This window comes from Zootoca vivipara, chromosome 2 (assembly GCF_965207765.1).
Source record: "Zootoca vivipara chromosome 2, rZooViv2.hap1.1, whole genome shotgun sequence".
NCBI classification, from domain to species: Eukaryota; Metazoa; Chordata; class Lepidosauria; order Squamata; family Lacertidae; genus Zootoca; species Zootoca vivipara.
This window is the reverse complement of record NC_142584.1, coordinates 101,748,575-101,766,918: the sequence shown is the minus strand read 5'-3', so window position 1 is coordinate 101,766,918 and position 18,344 is coordinate 101,748,575. Positions and strand designations below refer to the sequence as shown.

Sequence of the window (18,344 nt, the reverse complement as noted above, 5' to 3'; positions counted from 1 at the left end):
AAGGCCGTGATTGATGACCTTCTGTCAAGATATGCTGACTCCAGGCAGCGCTCTCCCAAGCTTGTTCTAATTCCTGCTGCTCCAGAGCACATCCGCGGCACATTAATGAGGCCTTATGAAAATGGATTGCGTTTCAAAACGCCAGTGTGATTATGGGCTCGCTTCCTGAAAACCTAGCCAACTCCTTTTGATAGTTTCATTAGGCTGAATAGGGTACTAATAGTACTTAATATTTATATAGCACTATACCTTGAGCTCCTGGTTAACAGCTAGATTTCCCAGAGGACTACTTTTAAGAATGCCGTCAGGAATGGAGGAGACCTTAGGCTTTACAATACTCCTGTGTTGCTGCTGGGGTGTACCCTACTCCTTACAATACTTACAATACTCCTGGGTTGACAACTGCGGGGTGTACCCTACTCCTAAGGGGGATGCATTTGACCCAAAAAGCTCCTGTTGCTAAGCTCTACCTTAAGTGCTCTTACACACACCATGCTGGTAACCTTTAACACACTATAGGGTAGACTACTATTTTGTTCCCCACTTTGCAGACAGGAAGCTGAAGCCAATAGATTATTGCTTGCCTAAGTCTTCTAAGTGAATTTGTGGCTGTTATTGGAACCACATACATGTAGCTCATGTTCCTAACCGTTATGAGTTCCTGGGGGCTAAATGCATGTAACAGGGAAATCAACCTTATCTTTTAAGACAGGCACCCCCAAACTCAGCCCTCCAGATGTTTTGGAGCTATTTGAGATCAGAAGTGCCCAAAGCAGGGTGCTTGATGTACGATTGGCAAGAGAGTTCCATAAGCTGTCATGTGGTGGAAGGAAAAACCTAAGATTGGCTGGGTGCTCTTGCTGCGAGAAAACTTCTCAGTCTGAAATGAAGACTCTTGAGAATGGGATTTTATAAACTCTGGTGGAGACAGATTGTTCATTTGCGACGGGGTCAGCTAACAGTGCCCAGCCATGTGGTATGCCCTATTTCACATCTTTGAAATAGGCTTGTGGCAAAAATCACTCACGGTGGCACAAGAAATAAGGTGCTGGACTTGACTGCTGTGAGCCCTGGTACAAGATGGTGTTTAACAGGACCCCTGGCCCAAACTGGCAAGGCTCTTTTGATTAGGAAAGGGCACCATGTTGATATCCTTATGCTATATCAGGCATCTGGAAGCAGATGTACACACCTACAGTGTTTCTCCGAAAATAAGACACCGTCTTATATTTTTTTTTCCTCAAAAAAACAACACTATGGCTTATTTTCAGGGGATGTCTTTTTTTTCCTCCTCCTCCTCCTCCTGCGCCTATCACTATGTCTTATTTTCGGGGTATGGCTTATATTCCTTGAATGCTTAAAAATCCTGCTTTGGCTTATTTTATGACTATGTCTTAAAATAGGGGAAACAGGGTATCATTCTCACAACATGTATGTAATTGTATTCTAAATGTTTGCTATTTTTGTGATGCCTGGGTTTTCATTAAAAAGCCTCAAAAGGTGATGGTACAACCTGGTTATCTCGTTTCAAAGTAAGGTGGTTGAAGTAACTCCAGCAGCAGCAGCAGCAACAAAAATGGACAGACCTAGTAAAGCTTACATCTGAAACGACCCATTCTTCCTTTTTGCTTGCCTTGGCCATTTCCCTCCGCTTGCCTTCCAGCCTACATCTATAGGTAGTTTTCTTGTGGGGAAAATATTTTCATGAATATTCAGGAAAAAAAACACCCATCCTTCTTTTTGAAAACAAAGACAGCAGCCAATTGTCACATATTTACAAATAGCAAGATTTGGAGGAGCCATGTTACTATCCGTTTAACTTCCAACAAGATGCGAAAAGCCCACCCTTCGGTGTAATCCCATCCCTCAAAGGTAGCCATGCATGGGGATTTTATTAATCTTTTTGCCCTTTCTCCCCTTCCAGTTTCCCACCTCCAAAACACTCAATTCACTCCTCCGACAAGTCACGCACATGGTTTTTCTTAATTCCCTTTCCTCTCCTCCCCTTTCTATTGTCTGTGACCTTGTTATTTCTCAGGGGGGAAAGCTTGTCAGGTGACACATTTGCATTTCTTCTTTCAAGAAGCCTCCTCGCAGTGGAGGAAGCAGGCAGCTCAAAGCCTCAAGTATATTGTCACAAACCACCAGTTCCAGGATGTTCCTACACACAAAGGCCGCGTCAGAATTTCCCTTGTCATTTTTCATATGCCACACGCCAAGTGAGCCATGGAGCACAGTAACCAGGCACACAGCTGGTGTGACATCCTGTAAGTGACACTGTCAGAAAGTTTGATGCTTTGTCAAATGAGATCTCCTGTGCAGCAGCAGTGTCTGCACTTCCCTTGTTTTGAAAATTGGCAGCATGTAGGGCTCTGTGTGTGCACTGTGGCAGCCACGGCCTGTCCAAATCCTGTAGCCAAAAGGAGCTGAGCTAGCGTAGGAGACCCGGTTTTTGAAACGAAGACCATCGTAGCAAAATAAAAAAATTCCTTCAGTAGCACCTTAAAGACCAACTAAGTTTATATTTTGGTATGAGCTTTCGTGTGCATGCACACTTCTTCAGAATAGCTGAACTAACTACAGGCCCTCAGAATTTGGCAATGAAGAAATTCCTGCCCCTGTGCTACTTCCCTTCCTTTTTCTGCCACTGTTTCAATATAACCTTTCATCGTCTCCTGTGTCTCAGAGGAATGGTATCGGTGTCCCTCCCCAGGATCAAATGATTTGCCAGCTCCTGCCTTGCCTGCATCCCTAAAACCCAACCTTTCCTCTTTCTATCAACTACCGGTACCAAAATGTTTGGCTATGTTCTGGTTGTGTCTTACCTTTGATGATATCTTTCCTTCCTGCATTTCTTTTCTTCAGAAACCAAATGATAAACACAACGCTCTGCATAAACTTCCAAGCTTCTCACTCACTTTTACAGTGATCTGCCACCAACTACAATTTTTCTTATACTTTCCCCCCCACCTCTGCTGCTCCACACAAGCCCAGCTACTCTCAAATTCACATTTACCACCTTCTCCCATTATTTGTTATGTCTGGAAGCTATCCTTCATGTAAGAAGTGGCATAGGTCAGCGTTTCTCAACCACTGTTCCGCGGCACATTACTGTGCCGCGAGACGGTGGCTGCTGTGCCGCATCATGAGGCAACGAGAAGGGCGATTTGCGGCCGCCAATAGGCAGCGCTGACCCGCCGGAAAGGAAGCCGGCCGGGTAAGTCTGGAGGGCGCGAGGGTGTTTCTTCGTCATCTCCTCGCGCTCGCTCCCTGAGCGAGGCAGCGCTTCATGGCCGAGGCCGCCTCCTCTCGCTCTCCCTGCGCGCTCAATGGAGAAGGCAGCGGCGGCAGCGGCGCAGGGCGGCGGGGACTCTGGAGCAGCAGCAGCCCTGTCCAGCGGCGGCAGTAACAGCAGCAGCAGCCGCAGCAGCAGCCGCCCCACCTCGGCGGGTTCCTCGCCGTCCTCCGCCAGCCGGGAAGGGCTCTCGGGCCGCCAAGGAGCAGCGGCGGCGGCTACACCAGCGGGGAGGCCGGAGGGAGGCGGCGGCGGCGGCAGCAGCAGCAGCCCCAGCTCAGCCGCGGCCAGCCCAGGAGGGAGCGGGGGGCTGGCGGCAGGCAGGACGGAGGCGGTGCTCAAGGGCTCTCTCAGCAAGTACACCAACCTCATCCTCCCTATTCCTCAGTCCCCCACCCATTCCCAACCCCCAGGATTTGCCCCGTCTTTTAATGGTGGTGTGCCGCGTGATTTTTTTGACGGAACAAGTGTGCCGTGGCGCAAAAAAGGTTGAGAAACACTCAAAAAAGGTTGAGAAACACTGGCATAGGTGGTGTTCCTAGGTTCCATCAGATGGTATTGCCTATTTATAGTATTTTGCGATGTATTTGGCATTACTACTGAGAATCATTCATGTACAATTACTTATGCACCTGTTATACACACTGACGGTATGTACAGCTTCTGTATTTTTTAAATACTTAATAATATTTGTGAAGAGTCGGAAACGACTAAACAAAAACAACTATATTTTTCAGTAACGATACAGCAGATATCTGATTCACTATTATTGTACAGTGGTACCTCGACTTACGAAGGCGATCCGTTCCGCGGCCGTTTTCGTAAGTCAAGGTTTTTGGATGCCGAAGCGCCGCTTGTGCGCATAGCGCGATTTCGTGCTTGTGCGCATGCGCCGACTGTGCACACCGCTCTGCGTAGGCGTAGACTGCACGCGCCGGGCGCGCGGGGCGAAAAGACTTCCGGGGTTGTCGACTTCGGAAGTCGAATCCTTCGGAAGTCGAAGCGTTCGGATGTCGAGGTATGACTGTACCTTGGATACCAAGTATCGTATTACCACGCGTTTATTTACATTGTATAGATCTAATATCAGTTGAGGAAGCCCTTCGGGGTGAAACAAGGGAGATATCTGGAAACCTTGTTCTGCCCAAGTTAGCAGTTTGCACCTGCACCAGCCAGCTTGTGCCAGCAATCTAGATCAGCTGTGTTGTTCTCGTTACCTTAAGGACTTTTCTACAGTGGTACCTCATTTTGCCTATGGGATCTGTTCTGGAGCCCCGTACGCAACATGAGCAGTATGCAACATGAAGTGCCGCGTCTGCGCATGTGCACGGCACGGTTCGGCGTTTCTGTGCATGACGCGATTCATCGCGTCTGCGGGAACTGCCAAACCCGGAAGTAACCCGTTCCGGTACTTCCGGGTTCGGCGCGTTCGTATCCCGTGTTGTACGCAACCCGCAGCATTCGTAACAAGAGGTATGACTGTATTTTTACCTAAGGATTGTGTTATACAGGTACTTACAAGAAGAAACAATAAGAAAAGACAAAATGTATTAAGATTGGAATTAGTTTTGTAGGTTATATACCGTACATATGAACTGTATATGTTGCACATACTGGGCTTGACCAGCTTAGCTGCAGAGACAGAACTACGCAAAGCACCTTCACATATTTCTCAAGACACTGTTGGGCAAGCAAGAGATTTGAGTGTGCAATGTCACATCTCCGCCAGCGTGTTGCGATGTCAGGCAATTGTATGCATGTCTGACCTCTGGACAATGCTCTTTGTGCTCTTTCTGGTTTAAGTATAGTGAGAGTGTGGACTTCACCCCCCTGCCCCCCCGTTTTATATGTGTTGTTTTAATTCTCATAGGCATTAGCACAGGGTGGTTAATTACTCTGGAATAAAAGGGCTGTGTATTCATCCTTTCAAGGTTTATGCAATGTGTCAAAAAAGCTGTAAGGTGATTTGATATCCCCCCTCCCCAGGAATGCCACTTGAGAAAAAAAAATGTTTTTATCCAACAAAAAAAAAAGTGAAAAGACATTTTATGAGACAATTCCCCTTGAACATCACACTGTATTTTTGAAAGTACAAAGATGCATTACATTCTCTTAAATTAACAGAGATGAAAGAACAAGTGATTTTTTTTGGTACCACACCATCATTCATAGATGAACCTGGTAATATATTTGATTCAGCGTAATTTGTTCATACAGACAAACCTTTCCAAATTTTATATAACACCAGCCAGCCAAACAAATGTATGTGAAAACCCCAAAACCTTGCTTAAGCATTCTATTAAAATATAGCACAAATCTATAAAAATAAGATTGTATCATATTTGCAAGTGACTTGGTTTGTCTACACACACTATGGACTGATGTAAGGTTTTGGACCGCAGAGTAGAAAAGAGTTAGCTTTGCATCAGTACTTTGCAAATGACCCAAGTTCTGGGACAGCGCCAAACAAGCGCCACGCTTCCTGCTCTTGCAACTGGCTACGCCAACTCATAATATTTCCCAGTTTCAGGATCAAAGTAACAGTTTAGGCATGGGTCATACAAGAGAGTGAGAACTTCATCTTCTTCAGCCTCAAAGTCATCCCCTTCACCTAAAATGAAATGAAGAGTCAATTAATTCTGGTTTGACCAGGAAAACAACAACCACAGGTGGAGGAGATACGATATTCTAAACTGTCTCACAGGCTCACACCAAAAGTCCATTTAGCCCAGTATTTGTTTTCCAGCAGTGGCCTTTGGGAAGTTGACAAGCAGGGCATAAGTTGACATCCCTTCTTCCCCTGTTGATAGAGGTGTACTGCAATGGTAGATACAGGAACCACTCTTAGCTATTATTGAAAATTAAGCTGTTTACTGTGGGGCTGCCTCTGCATCTCTCCAGCCATTGTGAAGAAGGTGAATTCCATATAAGAGTTCATTGGGAAATGGATCACAAATAAACAGCCAACACTGTAAAGCCTTTATACTAGGGGTAGTCAACCTTTTTATACCTACCGCCCACTAATGCATCTTTCTTGATGGTACAATTTCCTTACTGCCCACCAGTGCTCGATGGAAGGAGGATTCAGCTTGTGCCACAGAATCCCCTACTGCCCACCTAGAATCCTGAAATGCCCACTAGTGGGCGGTAGGGACTAGGTTGACAACCCCTGCTTTATACAAATCCATGGTAGGAATTTACTTGGAAGAATGTGTGTAATTCTGACCAGTATGTCTCAAAAAGGATACAGTGGTACCTCGGGTTACAAACGCTTCAGGTTACAAACTCCGCTAACCCAGAAATAGTATGGTACCTCAGGTTAAGAACTTTGCTTCAGGATGAGAACAGAAATCGTGCTCTGGCAGCGTGGCAGCAGCAGGAGGCCCCATTAGCGAAAGTGGTGCTTCAGGTTAAGAACAGTTTCAGGTTAAGAACGGACCTCCGGAACAAATTAAGTTCTTAACTAGAGGTACCACTGTATTGTCAAACTGGAAAAGGTGCTGGAAATGCCAACCAATTGACTGCTATGAGGGAAGATGAGAAAGTTTGGGGCTTCATAGTTTACTAAAAACAGAAGCAAAGGAGGGCATTGTAAAGTGTGTAAAATTACTTGTGGAATGGAGAAAGGGGACAGAGATAGGTTTTCCTCCCTGACTCAGAATAAAAGGTAAAGGGACCCCTGACCATTAGGTCCAGTCAAGACCGACTATGGGGTTGCAGCACTCATCTCACGTTATTGGCCGAGGGAGCTGGCGTACAGCTTACAGGTCATGTGGCCAGCATGACAAAGTCGCTTCTAGCGAACCAGAACAGCGCATGGAAATGCCATTTACCTTCCCGCTGTAGTGGTACCTATTTATCTACTTGCACTTTGATGTGCTTTCGAAGTGCTAGGTGGGCAGGAGCTGGGACTGAGCAACAGGAGCTCACCCCGTCGCAGGGATTCGAACCGCCGACCTTCTGATCGGCAAGCTCTAGGCTCTGTGGTTTAACCCACAGCGCTACCTGCATCCCCTGACTCAGAATACTAGAACACAATTATTCAATGAAGTTTGATGATGGGTGACTGACAGACAAAAGCAAGTACCGTCCTTTCCCACATAGCTGAGTTATGCTATGGAATTCTCTACCACAAGGTACGGGGATGGGAACCAACTTAGAAATAGGCTTAGACAAATTCATGGAGGTTAGGGCGATCAACAATGACTAATCAAGTGTTGAGAGGCTGCTTGCCTCTGAATACCACTTGCTGGGGAACAACAATGGGACATGCTTCAGGACCTGTTTGTGGGCTTCACAGAGGAATCTTGTGGGCCACAGCAAGAAACAGGTAGCTGGACTAGATGGGACTCTGGTATGACCTCGAACTGGGCACACAAAGACGCCAGGCTGAGTAGCAGCTGCTGAGAAACCCACAACTGTGGCTAGAAATTCCCTGTGTTTCTTTATTCCATCAAACACATTTTTTTGGAAAAAGAACGCCAGCAGAGAGCTATGAGCCCATTTCACGAAAAGTCTTTTTATAAGAGCTAAAAAGTAAGGTAGATGATGGATAATAACCTGATGGCAAATAATAATTCACAGTTGAATGCAGGCTGTATTCTACATTTCATCTAAAGTGCTCACCTCTTTCTCAGAATGACAGTGCGAAGTAACTGCATTGTATGCTCTGCCGACTCAGAGTAATGGCCTGTTATGCCAACAGCAGCGGCTTCACAATGTTTAGAATGTATTTACAGCTGAGACCAGGCAAGTTACAGGTTATAGGAAATAGGAGGGTACAGATTGTGTGCAGATACCCCAGTCCCGTTCCAGTGTGCTTTTCCCTCCATGCTTTGTTCCTTAACTAGCTTTTTACATCCTTAAGGAAACACAACTCCCCGTCCCTAGGGGGCTGGATTAAACCATTTCGGAGCGGTGACAGATGAACTGAATGATGCGTTTTATTTTAAAAGCTTGGTAGCTAAACTGGCTTGAGAGCGAGCTTCTGTTGCATGGCACCACATGAGATTTATGAGCAGCGGGTGACTGGTACCTACTGCTCTTTCACAGCTCATAACACTATGGGCACCTCCAGGCTGTCAGTATTTTGCGAGAGGGATTCAAGCGTGAAGCAGAATTTTTAGCTTTGTACAATTAGAGCGGATTAAAGTGCTCTGTTGCCCTAGTGCAACAAATCCACTCGAACACACGGCCTTTCTGCAGTCTGAAGGGTAGTGAGGGGATGCATTTGAAAACGTGGGATGGATGAAGGACTAATGGGAAGACCTGAAAACATCCTATAAGCAAAGCAAGATGGGTGTGAGATGAATGCTCACTGTAAGCAAGCCGGAATGAATGCTAAACTCCATGTAAGCAAATCAGAACAAATGCAAAATAAATAGTTCATCTGGAGGAGTCCTATATTCTACCAGTGGGGCCAGTATGCCCAGTTGGTTGGGCAGCACCACAAAACTGTCTAAGCAGCCAAATAAAGCCACCACAGACAGAGAAGGCAGTATGGACCTGGACATCCCATACTGGAACAAGGAACAGGAGGAGGACATTGTCCTCATACTCTGCTTGTGAGCACCTAGAGTTGTCTGTCTGTCTATCTATCCACTCTCCGAACCGGAGTGCTGAACCAGATGGACCCTTCTAGGGCCTGACCTGGGATGGTAATTCTGAAGCTGGGAAGAAAAGAGAATTAACATGGTCATTGTAATAATAATGGGGGCTTTTTACAAAAGAAGCATTACTCACCCCCTCCCCCCAGTCCATGCTATCCCTTCAAATCTATACACCCCTTGGTTAAGTAAAGATACATTCCTGAAGAAGCAGATGCTCACCAAACAAACAGGGAGCTATAAAATGGAAAAACGGGCCTTTCATGTGTTAGCCGTGAGTTATGGCTCCAAATAAAGGATATCACAGAGATCTTTTATTAGCATGAACAACAAAATTGAGTTTTTGTTTTAGGATCTCATTAGAGATGCATATAAAAGTTGACAAGGATATTCTGTACCGAGTAGTAAATAACCACAGGTTTTCTTGCCTGATAACTTGATTTTGTTATCTTCGAGCCTCTGTGTCTCTGTGATTTAGGAGGCATCAACCTCCTTCGGATGGCAGCTGCTTTTTGCACTGCAGCTTCCACTATGTCTGTAATTCGCGACTCAGTGACAAGGGCCACTGCACTGCAGAAATAGTCCATGCAACTCAGGGGAGATGTACTTATGCTAAGACAAGGGATGTGACCCTGACCCCAGTCCCTGCAAGGGGAGCTGTCAGCTACATTTAGCAAGGAGAGAATGCCAGTTGCAAAGCTTTTCATGACACGGAGGGAGTTTATAATGTGGCCTTAAAGTGGTGGAAAGTGGGGCTGGGGATCGAAGGGATTGCACAACTAGTCCCATATGCCCAAGAGTCTTTAGAAACTGAGGGGAATTATAAAAAGTTTGTGATGTTGCCTTCTGTTCTAAAGGAAAATGTCAACAACCTCACTGGGTATGTCCAAAGAAGGTGCATCTATCTTTTCAGCCCCGGCATTTAAACTTGTCTCATGGATCAGGTTGGACATAAGCGACCATTACTTTTTAAAAATGTGGCGTAAAAGAACTTCTTTGGTTGATTTAATCATGTCTCCACTCTGTTTTGAGGCACAGATGAGTGCCATCACATCTGAGGGGATTACGCTGTAAATATCTATGCAGGTTTATAAGCTGGTGAAACAATTCTATGATTCTATATCTGAAATTTAGGATGATGTCTTCTGTTCAGACTCCTGGTGAGAGGTCCCACCTTCAAAAGTGTGTCTTCTTCTACTTTGCTTTAATTTTGTGCTTAAGCGCTTGCTGTGTAAGCAGGGTGGGTGAAAAGCTGTTTGCCCACTTTCTTGTTCAAGTGCCCCAAACTGCAATTGCTATCTATATGTTGCTTGTGGGTTGTGGTGCAGCTGATGTGTTTGCGGAACCTCTCAACTACGTATTTGGAGAGTTGCTGATTCTTTGTGAGATGAAACCCCTTTCTAGTTCTTGAATCATCTTAACCCTAACATAGTGGCACCAAAACAACAAGAAAGAGAGAGGAGAAAAATGGGAAGGCGGAGAAAGAAAACACATTTTTATCCTACACATTTGTACCGATTCTACATGTCTGATTGTGAAAAGAACATCAAATGAGCCCATCTAATTCAGACCATCTATGTCCAACATCCTTTTTCCTACAATGGTCATACAAGAAGTTGATCACCAGGGCATAAGTAACTATTTTTAGATGCCAGGCTACAATGTTTCTTTTTCCCCAGGCTTTTGATTTGGAGGTTTTTAGGCAGTGATTTTCTTCTGGAAAATAAGGTGCCGGTACTTACCATGAAGTTGTTACAGTAAGTGCCACACTTTTAACCAGTGCTTTTCTTCTAGGAAAAAAAAGGTGCCGGTACTCCATGCCCTTGAGTACTCCCAGAAAAAAGAACTGGTTTTAGTTATATTTGTGGCCCCTTCCTTGCCTACCTTTTAGTGGGGTGGGGTGCAGTATGCCTACCTTTTATGTATATTTGGGTGCATTTTTGGCTTTTATTCTGTTCTGGCTATTATATTTGATTTTAGTGTTTGGACTATGTTGTAAGTCACTTTTTGTTTTAAACCTCCCCTCCACTAAAATTCAAGTAATAGTAATGGTAGTAACAATAAAAAATAAGATTTGGAAGGCAGGTTAGATGAACAGAATTGTTCTGGTTGCATATGAAGTAGTTTCTAAGGTCCAGCTCCTCGGCTAGCAGTTTTGGAATCAGGAATTGCAGCATGATTACAGTGGTACCTCGGTTTACAAACAGTCCCGTTTACAAACACCTCCGTTTATGAACGCTGCGGACCCGGAAGTGTTTACATCCGGGTTCTGCCGCGTCGGATGCGCAGACACAATCTGTGCAGCTCGCGCATGCGCAGAAGCGTGCCTTTGGGGAGTGAATGCCTCCGTTTACGAACGCCTCCGTGGAACGGATCGCGTTCGTAAACCGAGGTTCCACTGTACAGGAAGAACTGATGTCATGAGGTTGCTGTTAAGAATCTTCTCAGGCCCCTATTATATATATATATATATATATATATGTAATGTGTCTTTAACTCAAGGATTACCATCCTTTCCCTTTGACGTGTTTAGGGCCCTTAGCATAAAGCATTGCCAGATCCCTCACAGCAAGGTCCTGCCTTGTCAGCTAGTCTGCTGTCGAAAGCAACAGCAATTTTACACTTCCATGAAAAGATTCCCAATTTGAGGAGCACTGTCTATATTAGAGAATAAATCACTGAGATGGCTTCATTCTTGAGGGTAGCCAAAAAGATGTAGCGGAGGTATACTGAGATATCGCATGAATTTTCCGTGTTTGGAGGAAAAGCAAAGGAGCCCATTGTGATCATGAGAGCAGTGTCATGGCGAATGTGAGGAGAGAGCAGTGGTGTAGCTGGGTGTGTGTGTGCGGAGGAAGCGGATCGCCCCAGGCAGCACTTACCTTTGGGGGCGGCACAACGGGTACGGAGCCCAAGGTGGTGCGCAAGCCCAGGCGCCCTGAGAGCCCAATGCACCACTCGCAAAAGCTGTGCAGGGATGGGCTTGCAGTGCACCCAAGCTGCTGTATCTCCCCTGAGAGCCAGCTTGGTGTAGTGGTTAAGAGCGGTGGACTCATAATCTGGTGAACTGGGTTTGCCTCCCCGCTCCTCCACCTGCAGCTGCTGGGTGACCTTGCGCTAGTCACACTTCTCTGAAGTCTCTCAGCCTCACTCACCTCACAGAGTGTTTGTTGTGGAGGAGGAAGGGAAAGGAGATTGTTAGCCGCTTTGAGACTCCTTAAGGGGAGTGATAAAGCGGGATATCAAATCCAAACTCTTCTTCTTCGCCTAACTGCCCTCTGGTGGCCAAGAAGGATGCAACAGGCACACACGGGCCCCTGTGAGCGGCACTGGGCTCTCAGGGCATCCCTCCCAGCTGCCCTCCAATTCTTCCACACCTCTTCCACACACACTGGTCTTACCTTGAGTGCTCAGGTGTGCTGTCACTTCAGGATGTTCTTCCAGCTGCTGGCTTGGAGGAATTATAGGAGGGCTGAATGCATTTAACCAATCCCTGAATAACACAATTTAAATAATTAAAGCTCGGTTGTGGTGGTGTGTATAGCTTATGTAGCAGAAGATATGGCTTTGTGTAACATGAGCCCTTTGAACATCCAACTCTCCCCCTTCCACCTTGCTACCTCCACTCCTTTCCTTAACTAGTTCCAATTTGGCAGGGCAGTAAAATGATATGCTAAAAAAATGGGAGTGAGAAAAGAAAGGAAGTCAGACGCAATATTAGTGTTGCTTTTTAGGGAAGCCCTGAGCTATATGTGGATCCAGAATTGGCCTCCACAGTCACTTACAGACTCATTGTTAAAACTGTTTTCATGGAAGACAATCTTACTCGGGTACGAGTGATTGCCAAAGAAGAAGTATCATCTCACTTTTTGTTTACTGCGCTTCATGGGCACATAAGGATAATCCACTGTAACCACCGCTCTGTATTTGGTGAGACTAGCAAATTCTAGCCCAGGAAAAAAACCCAATGTTCTAAAAGGTACTGCTTCTTTAAGGTAGCATTTGACCCAGTCCGCAGAGAAATGCAACTTGAAGAAAATGCTTCTTTGACAAAATGCTCTCCTGTGAAAATAATTCAATACTGACATTGTTTCAATATAGTGTGCAGCACTATTTAAAGCTGATCCAGCAAATATAGGAGCCAGGAGCTTCCAGAATTTAATCTTGAAACATTAGTTAAGAATCAGATCCATAATAAAAATGTATACCGGTTCCTTTTGTTATCGCTGCAAAGAGGCAGAGAACAAGCACAGGTACCTCACCTCCACCCAAGCTCTAGAACGGCATTGTTTTTGATTCAGGAGATTTCTTGGGCCCCTTTAACTTTCAGGGAGATTGGAGATGTGGTATAAGAAAGGCTGGAGTTTGTCAACAGGTAGTTCAAAGAGCTGAAGATATGGCATGTAAGAGGCACTATGGTCTCTGGTCAATCAGCTTTCCAGGTCTTTGTGGTGCTTCAAAAAGCCTGCAAAACCTTTACTAGTGGGATAAAGTAAAGGTTTGTACACCATAGGGAAGAATGCCTCCGCCATAACAACTTCAGCTCTTATAACTCTCTGTCTCCAGCTGGAGAATGCAAGCAAGGCTGCAATCCTATATACTAGCCTTCCACAATCTGGTGCTCTGTGGGTGTCTTGAAATACATTTCCCCATCAGTCCTAGTCAGCATGGTCAATGGTCAGGTGGGAGTGGTCAGGTGGGAATTGCAGACCAAAACATCTGGAAGGTAAACTAGTCTCATTGAGCCCAACGGGAATCAAGTTGTTTTCATTTACTGATTTCTTACATTTACTTTTGAGTAGATATTCAAAGGATGGTAGTGTGGCTGTGAAAAAGCATGAGCTGGCATGGTCTGTCGCACAGCTGAGGGGCTATTTAAACTGGCAATATGGTCCCCATATAAAAAAAAACCCTCACTTATTAGATGAAACTGTATCAGACTGCAGCTTAATACTTGCTATATGCTCAGCATCAGAGCACCTGCGTTGCATGCAGATGGTCTTGGGTTTAATCCAGGCACCCCCAAACTGCGGCCCTCCAGATGTTTTGGCCTACAACTCCCATGATCCCTAGCTAACAGGAACAGTGGTCAGGGAAGATGGAAATTGTAGTCCAAAACATCTGGAGGGCCGAAGTTTGGGGATGCCTGGTTTAATCTCTGCTATCTCCAGATAAGGCTGAGAAAGGCTCTCCGTCTGAAAGTTTGGAGAGCTGCTGCCAGTCAGTGAAGATAACAGTGAGCTATCTGCAGTGACAAAGCGTTGGTTGCTTGCGCTTGGGGTGGGCAGCATAGCTGCCAAGTTTTTGCTTTTCTCGCGAGGAAGCCTATTCAGCATAAGGGAAAATCCCTGTAAAAAAGGGATAACTTGGCAGCTATGGTGGGCAGGTGTGCTCCAGGTGGGGTGCACCTGCCCAGCTCTTGCTGCTGAAGCATCCCCAGCCATCACCAGAGCTGCCAGCCCACCCAAGCAGGGGGGGGGGGAGCCCAGCTCACCAATGCAGCCCTTAGTGGGCAGAGAAGTGTACCAGGCTGTGCATGCATGGGGGACACACCTGGTTAACACACCCTCCTGGCACACACAGCCCCCCTTATGCTATGCCCCTGGCTAGGTGGACAAATGGGGTGACTCTGTTTCAGGCCTCTATCTATGTTCCTTTGGAACAGACAATGTCCCATAAAAGCTACCCCCCTTTACTATTTTATTTGTACACACAAAGGCTTCTCTAACGATCTTAAAGCTCCAATCGTAGACAATGAGAACTAATGATAATAATCAGCTGAGTTACTGAACCAGTTATTAGGAGCCTGCAGAGTCTGCAGGAGCCTGACGACACTTGCAAGGCAGTGGGAACGTTTTCTGGGGAGAAGCTGAATGAAGATGAATAGGCAGACAGGCACGTTTTAGCGTGATTTTCAGAGATGGCCAGGACTAACAGCTACAGACACCCCTTCAAGATATAAATATCGCTGAAAATCAAGCACAGTGGCAAACTAAAGCCACACTATAGTGCCAACGTTTCTTTATCTGTTCCTCCAATATCCTGCCCATCAGTTCATGTGACAGCTATGTATTTCTGTCCCTTCCTCCCATTATGTATAATATTATGGGCATCTGTTCACTGTGGAGTCTTTCCCATCTGCCAAAGCATCTGGATAAATGATACCATACTGTACTGATTTATTATCCCAGAACCATCCGAAAAAAGACCGTGAGGCTGACATACACTTTCATTTCAACCCCCCTCCCCCAACCTTTAGGCCTGCCTTAAACCGTGTGCCCAATTTCAAATCAGCAGGATGAATCCAGCCCTCTCTGGGCAACTCACATTGGTCAGCCTGCTTTCTTAGCTTGCCACCCCACAGCCCACCCAGCTCCCAGGCTAAGAGCTGCTGCTTCAGGTCCCCCAATATTTCAGGCAGCCTTCCAAAGCTGCATGTTCAAGTGGGCAGGGATGGGGGCAGAAATCTGGTTCAGGAATTCGTATAGTAAAGTCCAGTGTGATGGAAATCAAAGGGTAGTTACACCACCCCATATGCTTTCTTTCCTTATAATACGCCAGAACAAAACACTAAAGCAGCTACCCAGGTGATAGGACTTTGAAGGGAGACCAACAAGGGCCATCTTATTGTTTCTACCTTGGTGGTTTCCTCTGTCAAAACAGGCCCATTCAAGCTGTTTTGGCCTCATGGGTGAAAAGGTACGGGGTGGGGGGTGGGGATAAAATATTGGGGGGAGAAATACGAGAGGTTGATTCAAGAGGTTGATGCACCCTCCTCTCCACTCTGGCTCCCTTTTAGAGATTATAGACTGGTTTTTCTTTTTAAAAAAGGAAAGAAAATGTCAGGGGAGTTTAACTAAAACTTCTTGTAATCACCACAACAGTTAAGCAACCCACCGCCATTCTCCTGGCTGTACAGAGAGAATCACAGAAAGCCACAGATAATGGCTCCTCTAGGAAATGGCTGCAGAGGCAGCGTTTTGCTCCAGTAAATCACAAGATTTGTTGGGGAGCCCTATAATTAAGAAGGGAGTTTGGGTTGGTTAATCCACAATTCCACATACTGTTTGCTTATTACCTTATTAGACCTGATCTACTTTGTGAAACTTGTTCTGCAGAAAGTTCCATATTAAGTCACTGCTTCTCGGGCTTTTTTTGAAATTGTTGACACTCCTAAAAGTTAATAGAATTTCAGAGCCAGGCCAAGACATTTTCCTACCTGAGGCAGAGGACAAAAGAGTGCTTCTTCCCCATCCCATGTACAGAAGGGAGCGGAATGCTACTTCAACACTGCCAAGGATGCATAGTCCTCTACTTGTCCCCTACAAGTGCGGGCTAAGTTAAAAGGTGCAACACATTTGACACAATGTGGGGATAGGGGCTATGTGAAACTTTAAATGCGTTTTTACTAGGAGTGCTTGTGCTTTTCTTAAAGAGCGATGGAGGGTGCAACAAGGACCTTCATATTCTTTGCCCTAAAAATGGGGCTGTATATAACAACAACAACAACAACAACAACAACAACAACATATTATTTATACCTCGCCCATCTGACTGGGTTTCTCCAGCCACTCTGGGCAGCTCCCAATCGAATATTAAAAACACAATACAGCATTAAACATTAAAAACTTCCCTAAACAGGGCTGCCTTCAGATGTCTTTTAAAAGTAGCATAGTTGCTTATTTCTTTGACATCTGATGGGAGGGCATTCCACAGGGCAGGTGCCACTACTGAGAAGGCCCTCTGCCTGGTTCCCTGTAACTTTGCTTCTCACAGTGAGGGAACCACCAGAAGGCCCTTGGCACGGGACCTCAGTGTCTGGGCTGAACGGTGGGTATACGCTCCTTCAGGTATACTGGGCTGAGGCCATTTAGGGATTTAAAGGTCAGCACCAACACTTTGAATTGTGCTCGAGAAATGTACTGGGAGTCAATGTAGGTCTCTCAGAACCGGTGTTTTATGTGCCAGGTTAAAAAGGGACAACCCCCTGCCCCAATACTATCATTTTTTCCACCAGCAAGAGATGACTCACAGAGTTTGTGACTCCCGACCTGCCAAATAGCAAACTCTGTGGACGACTTGCCATTCTTAAGTCTTTGCCTACACAAGTGTCTACAGGAGATGATGAACATCTGTTTTCACCTCCTGGTGAAAGACACATGATTGTACAGTGTTACACCTGAGGTCTATTGATAGTGTGATCCTAGGTTGCCATCACACAGGAACATAGGAAGCTGCCTTATGCCAAGTCAGACCACTGCTACATCTAACGGAGTCCTGTTGACTCCGACCCTACTCTGTCTTCCCATGCTTTCAGACAGGGAATCTTCCTCAGCCCTAACTAGAGAATCATTCATGCAACGCATGTGCTGCAGCATTTTTGCAGTGACTCTTCTTCATGGTCTGACTCAATAAGGAGAAATCTCATATTTACATAATGGTATCTTACACAGGTTTTTTTTTTTAAGAAAGAAAGATATGGTGCCTATTCTGCTTTCCGGCAAGCTATGCTGATTCCCGATAAGATTTGTTCCCTGCAGAAAATCTTGGCAGGCATCAAAAACGCTGTAGCAGATCAAACCTGCCATTGGCTTGCCATCTCTCCGTTGGCTCCTCTGCTGCTAGTGCAACCGGGTGTTGATTCCACATCATCTGCTGCTGGTGTATATACACAATCTGGGGTGAATCTAAGGACAAATACCTGCTCCTTCTCAGCCAAGATGCGGGGTGGGGGGTGGGGGGTAGGGAATCCCCTCTAATATTCTGCCTCAGCAAACAAAACTGCTGATGTGGAAATCTTTAACATAGCATATTGCCATCAGAGGAGTCCTGTTGGCTCAGACCAAAGGTCGCTCTAATACAGCATCCTGTTCCCCAAACTGGCCAACCAGTTGCTTCAGGGAAGTCCACACGGAAGGCACGAAGACAACAGCCTTTTGCGGCCATTGCTTCCTAGGAACTGTATTCAGAGGCAATCTGGAGATTCTGCCTAATCCTCATAACTAATAACCACTGACAGATATTTTTCCCATGGATTTCTCTAATTGGCCTTTTTACAGGCATCTAAGCGAGCGGCCACCATCCCATCTTGTGGCAATGAATTCCAGCAATTAACTGTTCGTTTAACGTGGGCAATAAAATAAATCCTTCCCTGTCAGTGGGAATCAGCACAGACAGGCAAAGGTATGCCTAGGGGGGTTCTTAGAACAGAGAGGTGGATGCTGGAAGGATTTGAAGAGCTCACAGTATGTGTACAGGTGAAGAAGGTGCTTTGAACATTTAAAAATTATTCTAATTATCTGCATGACAGGTAATGCTTCTTTCTACCCACCTCAAACTCAGTCTACTACGCCTCCTCTACCTCTATTCTGCTTAACAATTCACCCCTGGTTCGTACAACAATCTCCCTCATAAGGTTTTTAAATCCCAAACTCCCCACCCCC

At 45.7% G+C, this 18,344-nt stretch overlaps 1 protein-coding gene across 8 annotated transcripts in view; it reads right to left on the bottom strand.

Moving 5' to 3' along the window:
* Positions 1-5,352: 5,352 nt before the first annotated feature.
* Positions 5,353-18,344, bottom strand: part of CFAP20DC (CFAP20 domain containing) — a 147,120-nt gene continuing 134,128 nt past the window's right edge. For all 8 annotated transcript variants that reach the window (XM_035106799.3, XM_088662618.1, XM_088662621.1 and 5 more), the window contains 2 exons: positions 12,303-12,394; positions 5,353-5,906 (listed from right to left, as the gene is read on the bottom strand). In XM_035106799.3, coding sequence (XP_034962690.3) covers positions 5,794-5,906; positions 12,303-12,394 — 205 coding nt within the window. In that variant the 3' untranslated portion in view covers positions 5,353-5,793. The remainder of the gene's footprint in view (positions 5,907-12,302; positions 12,395-18,344) is intronic.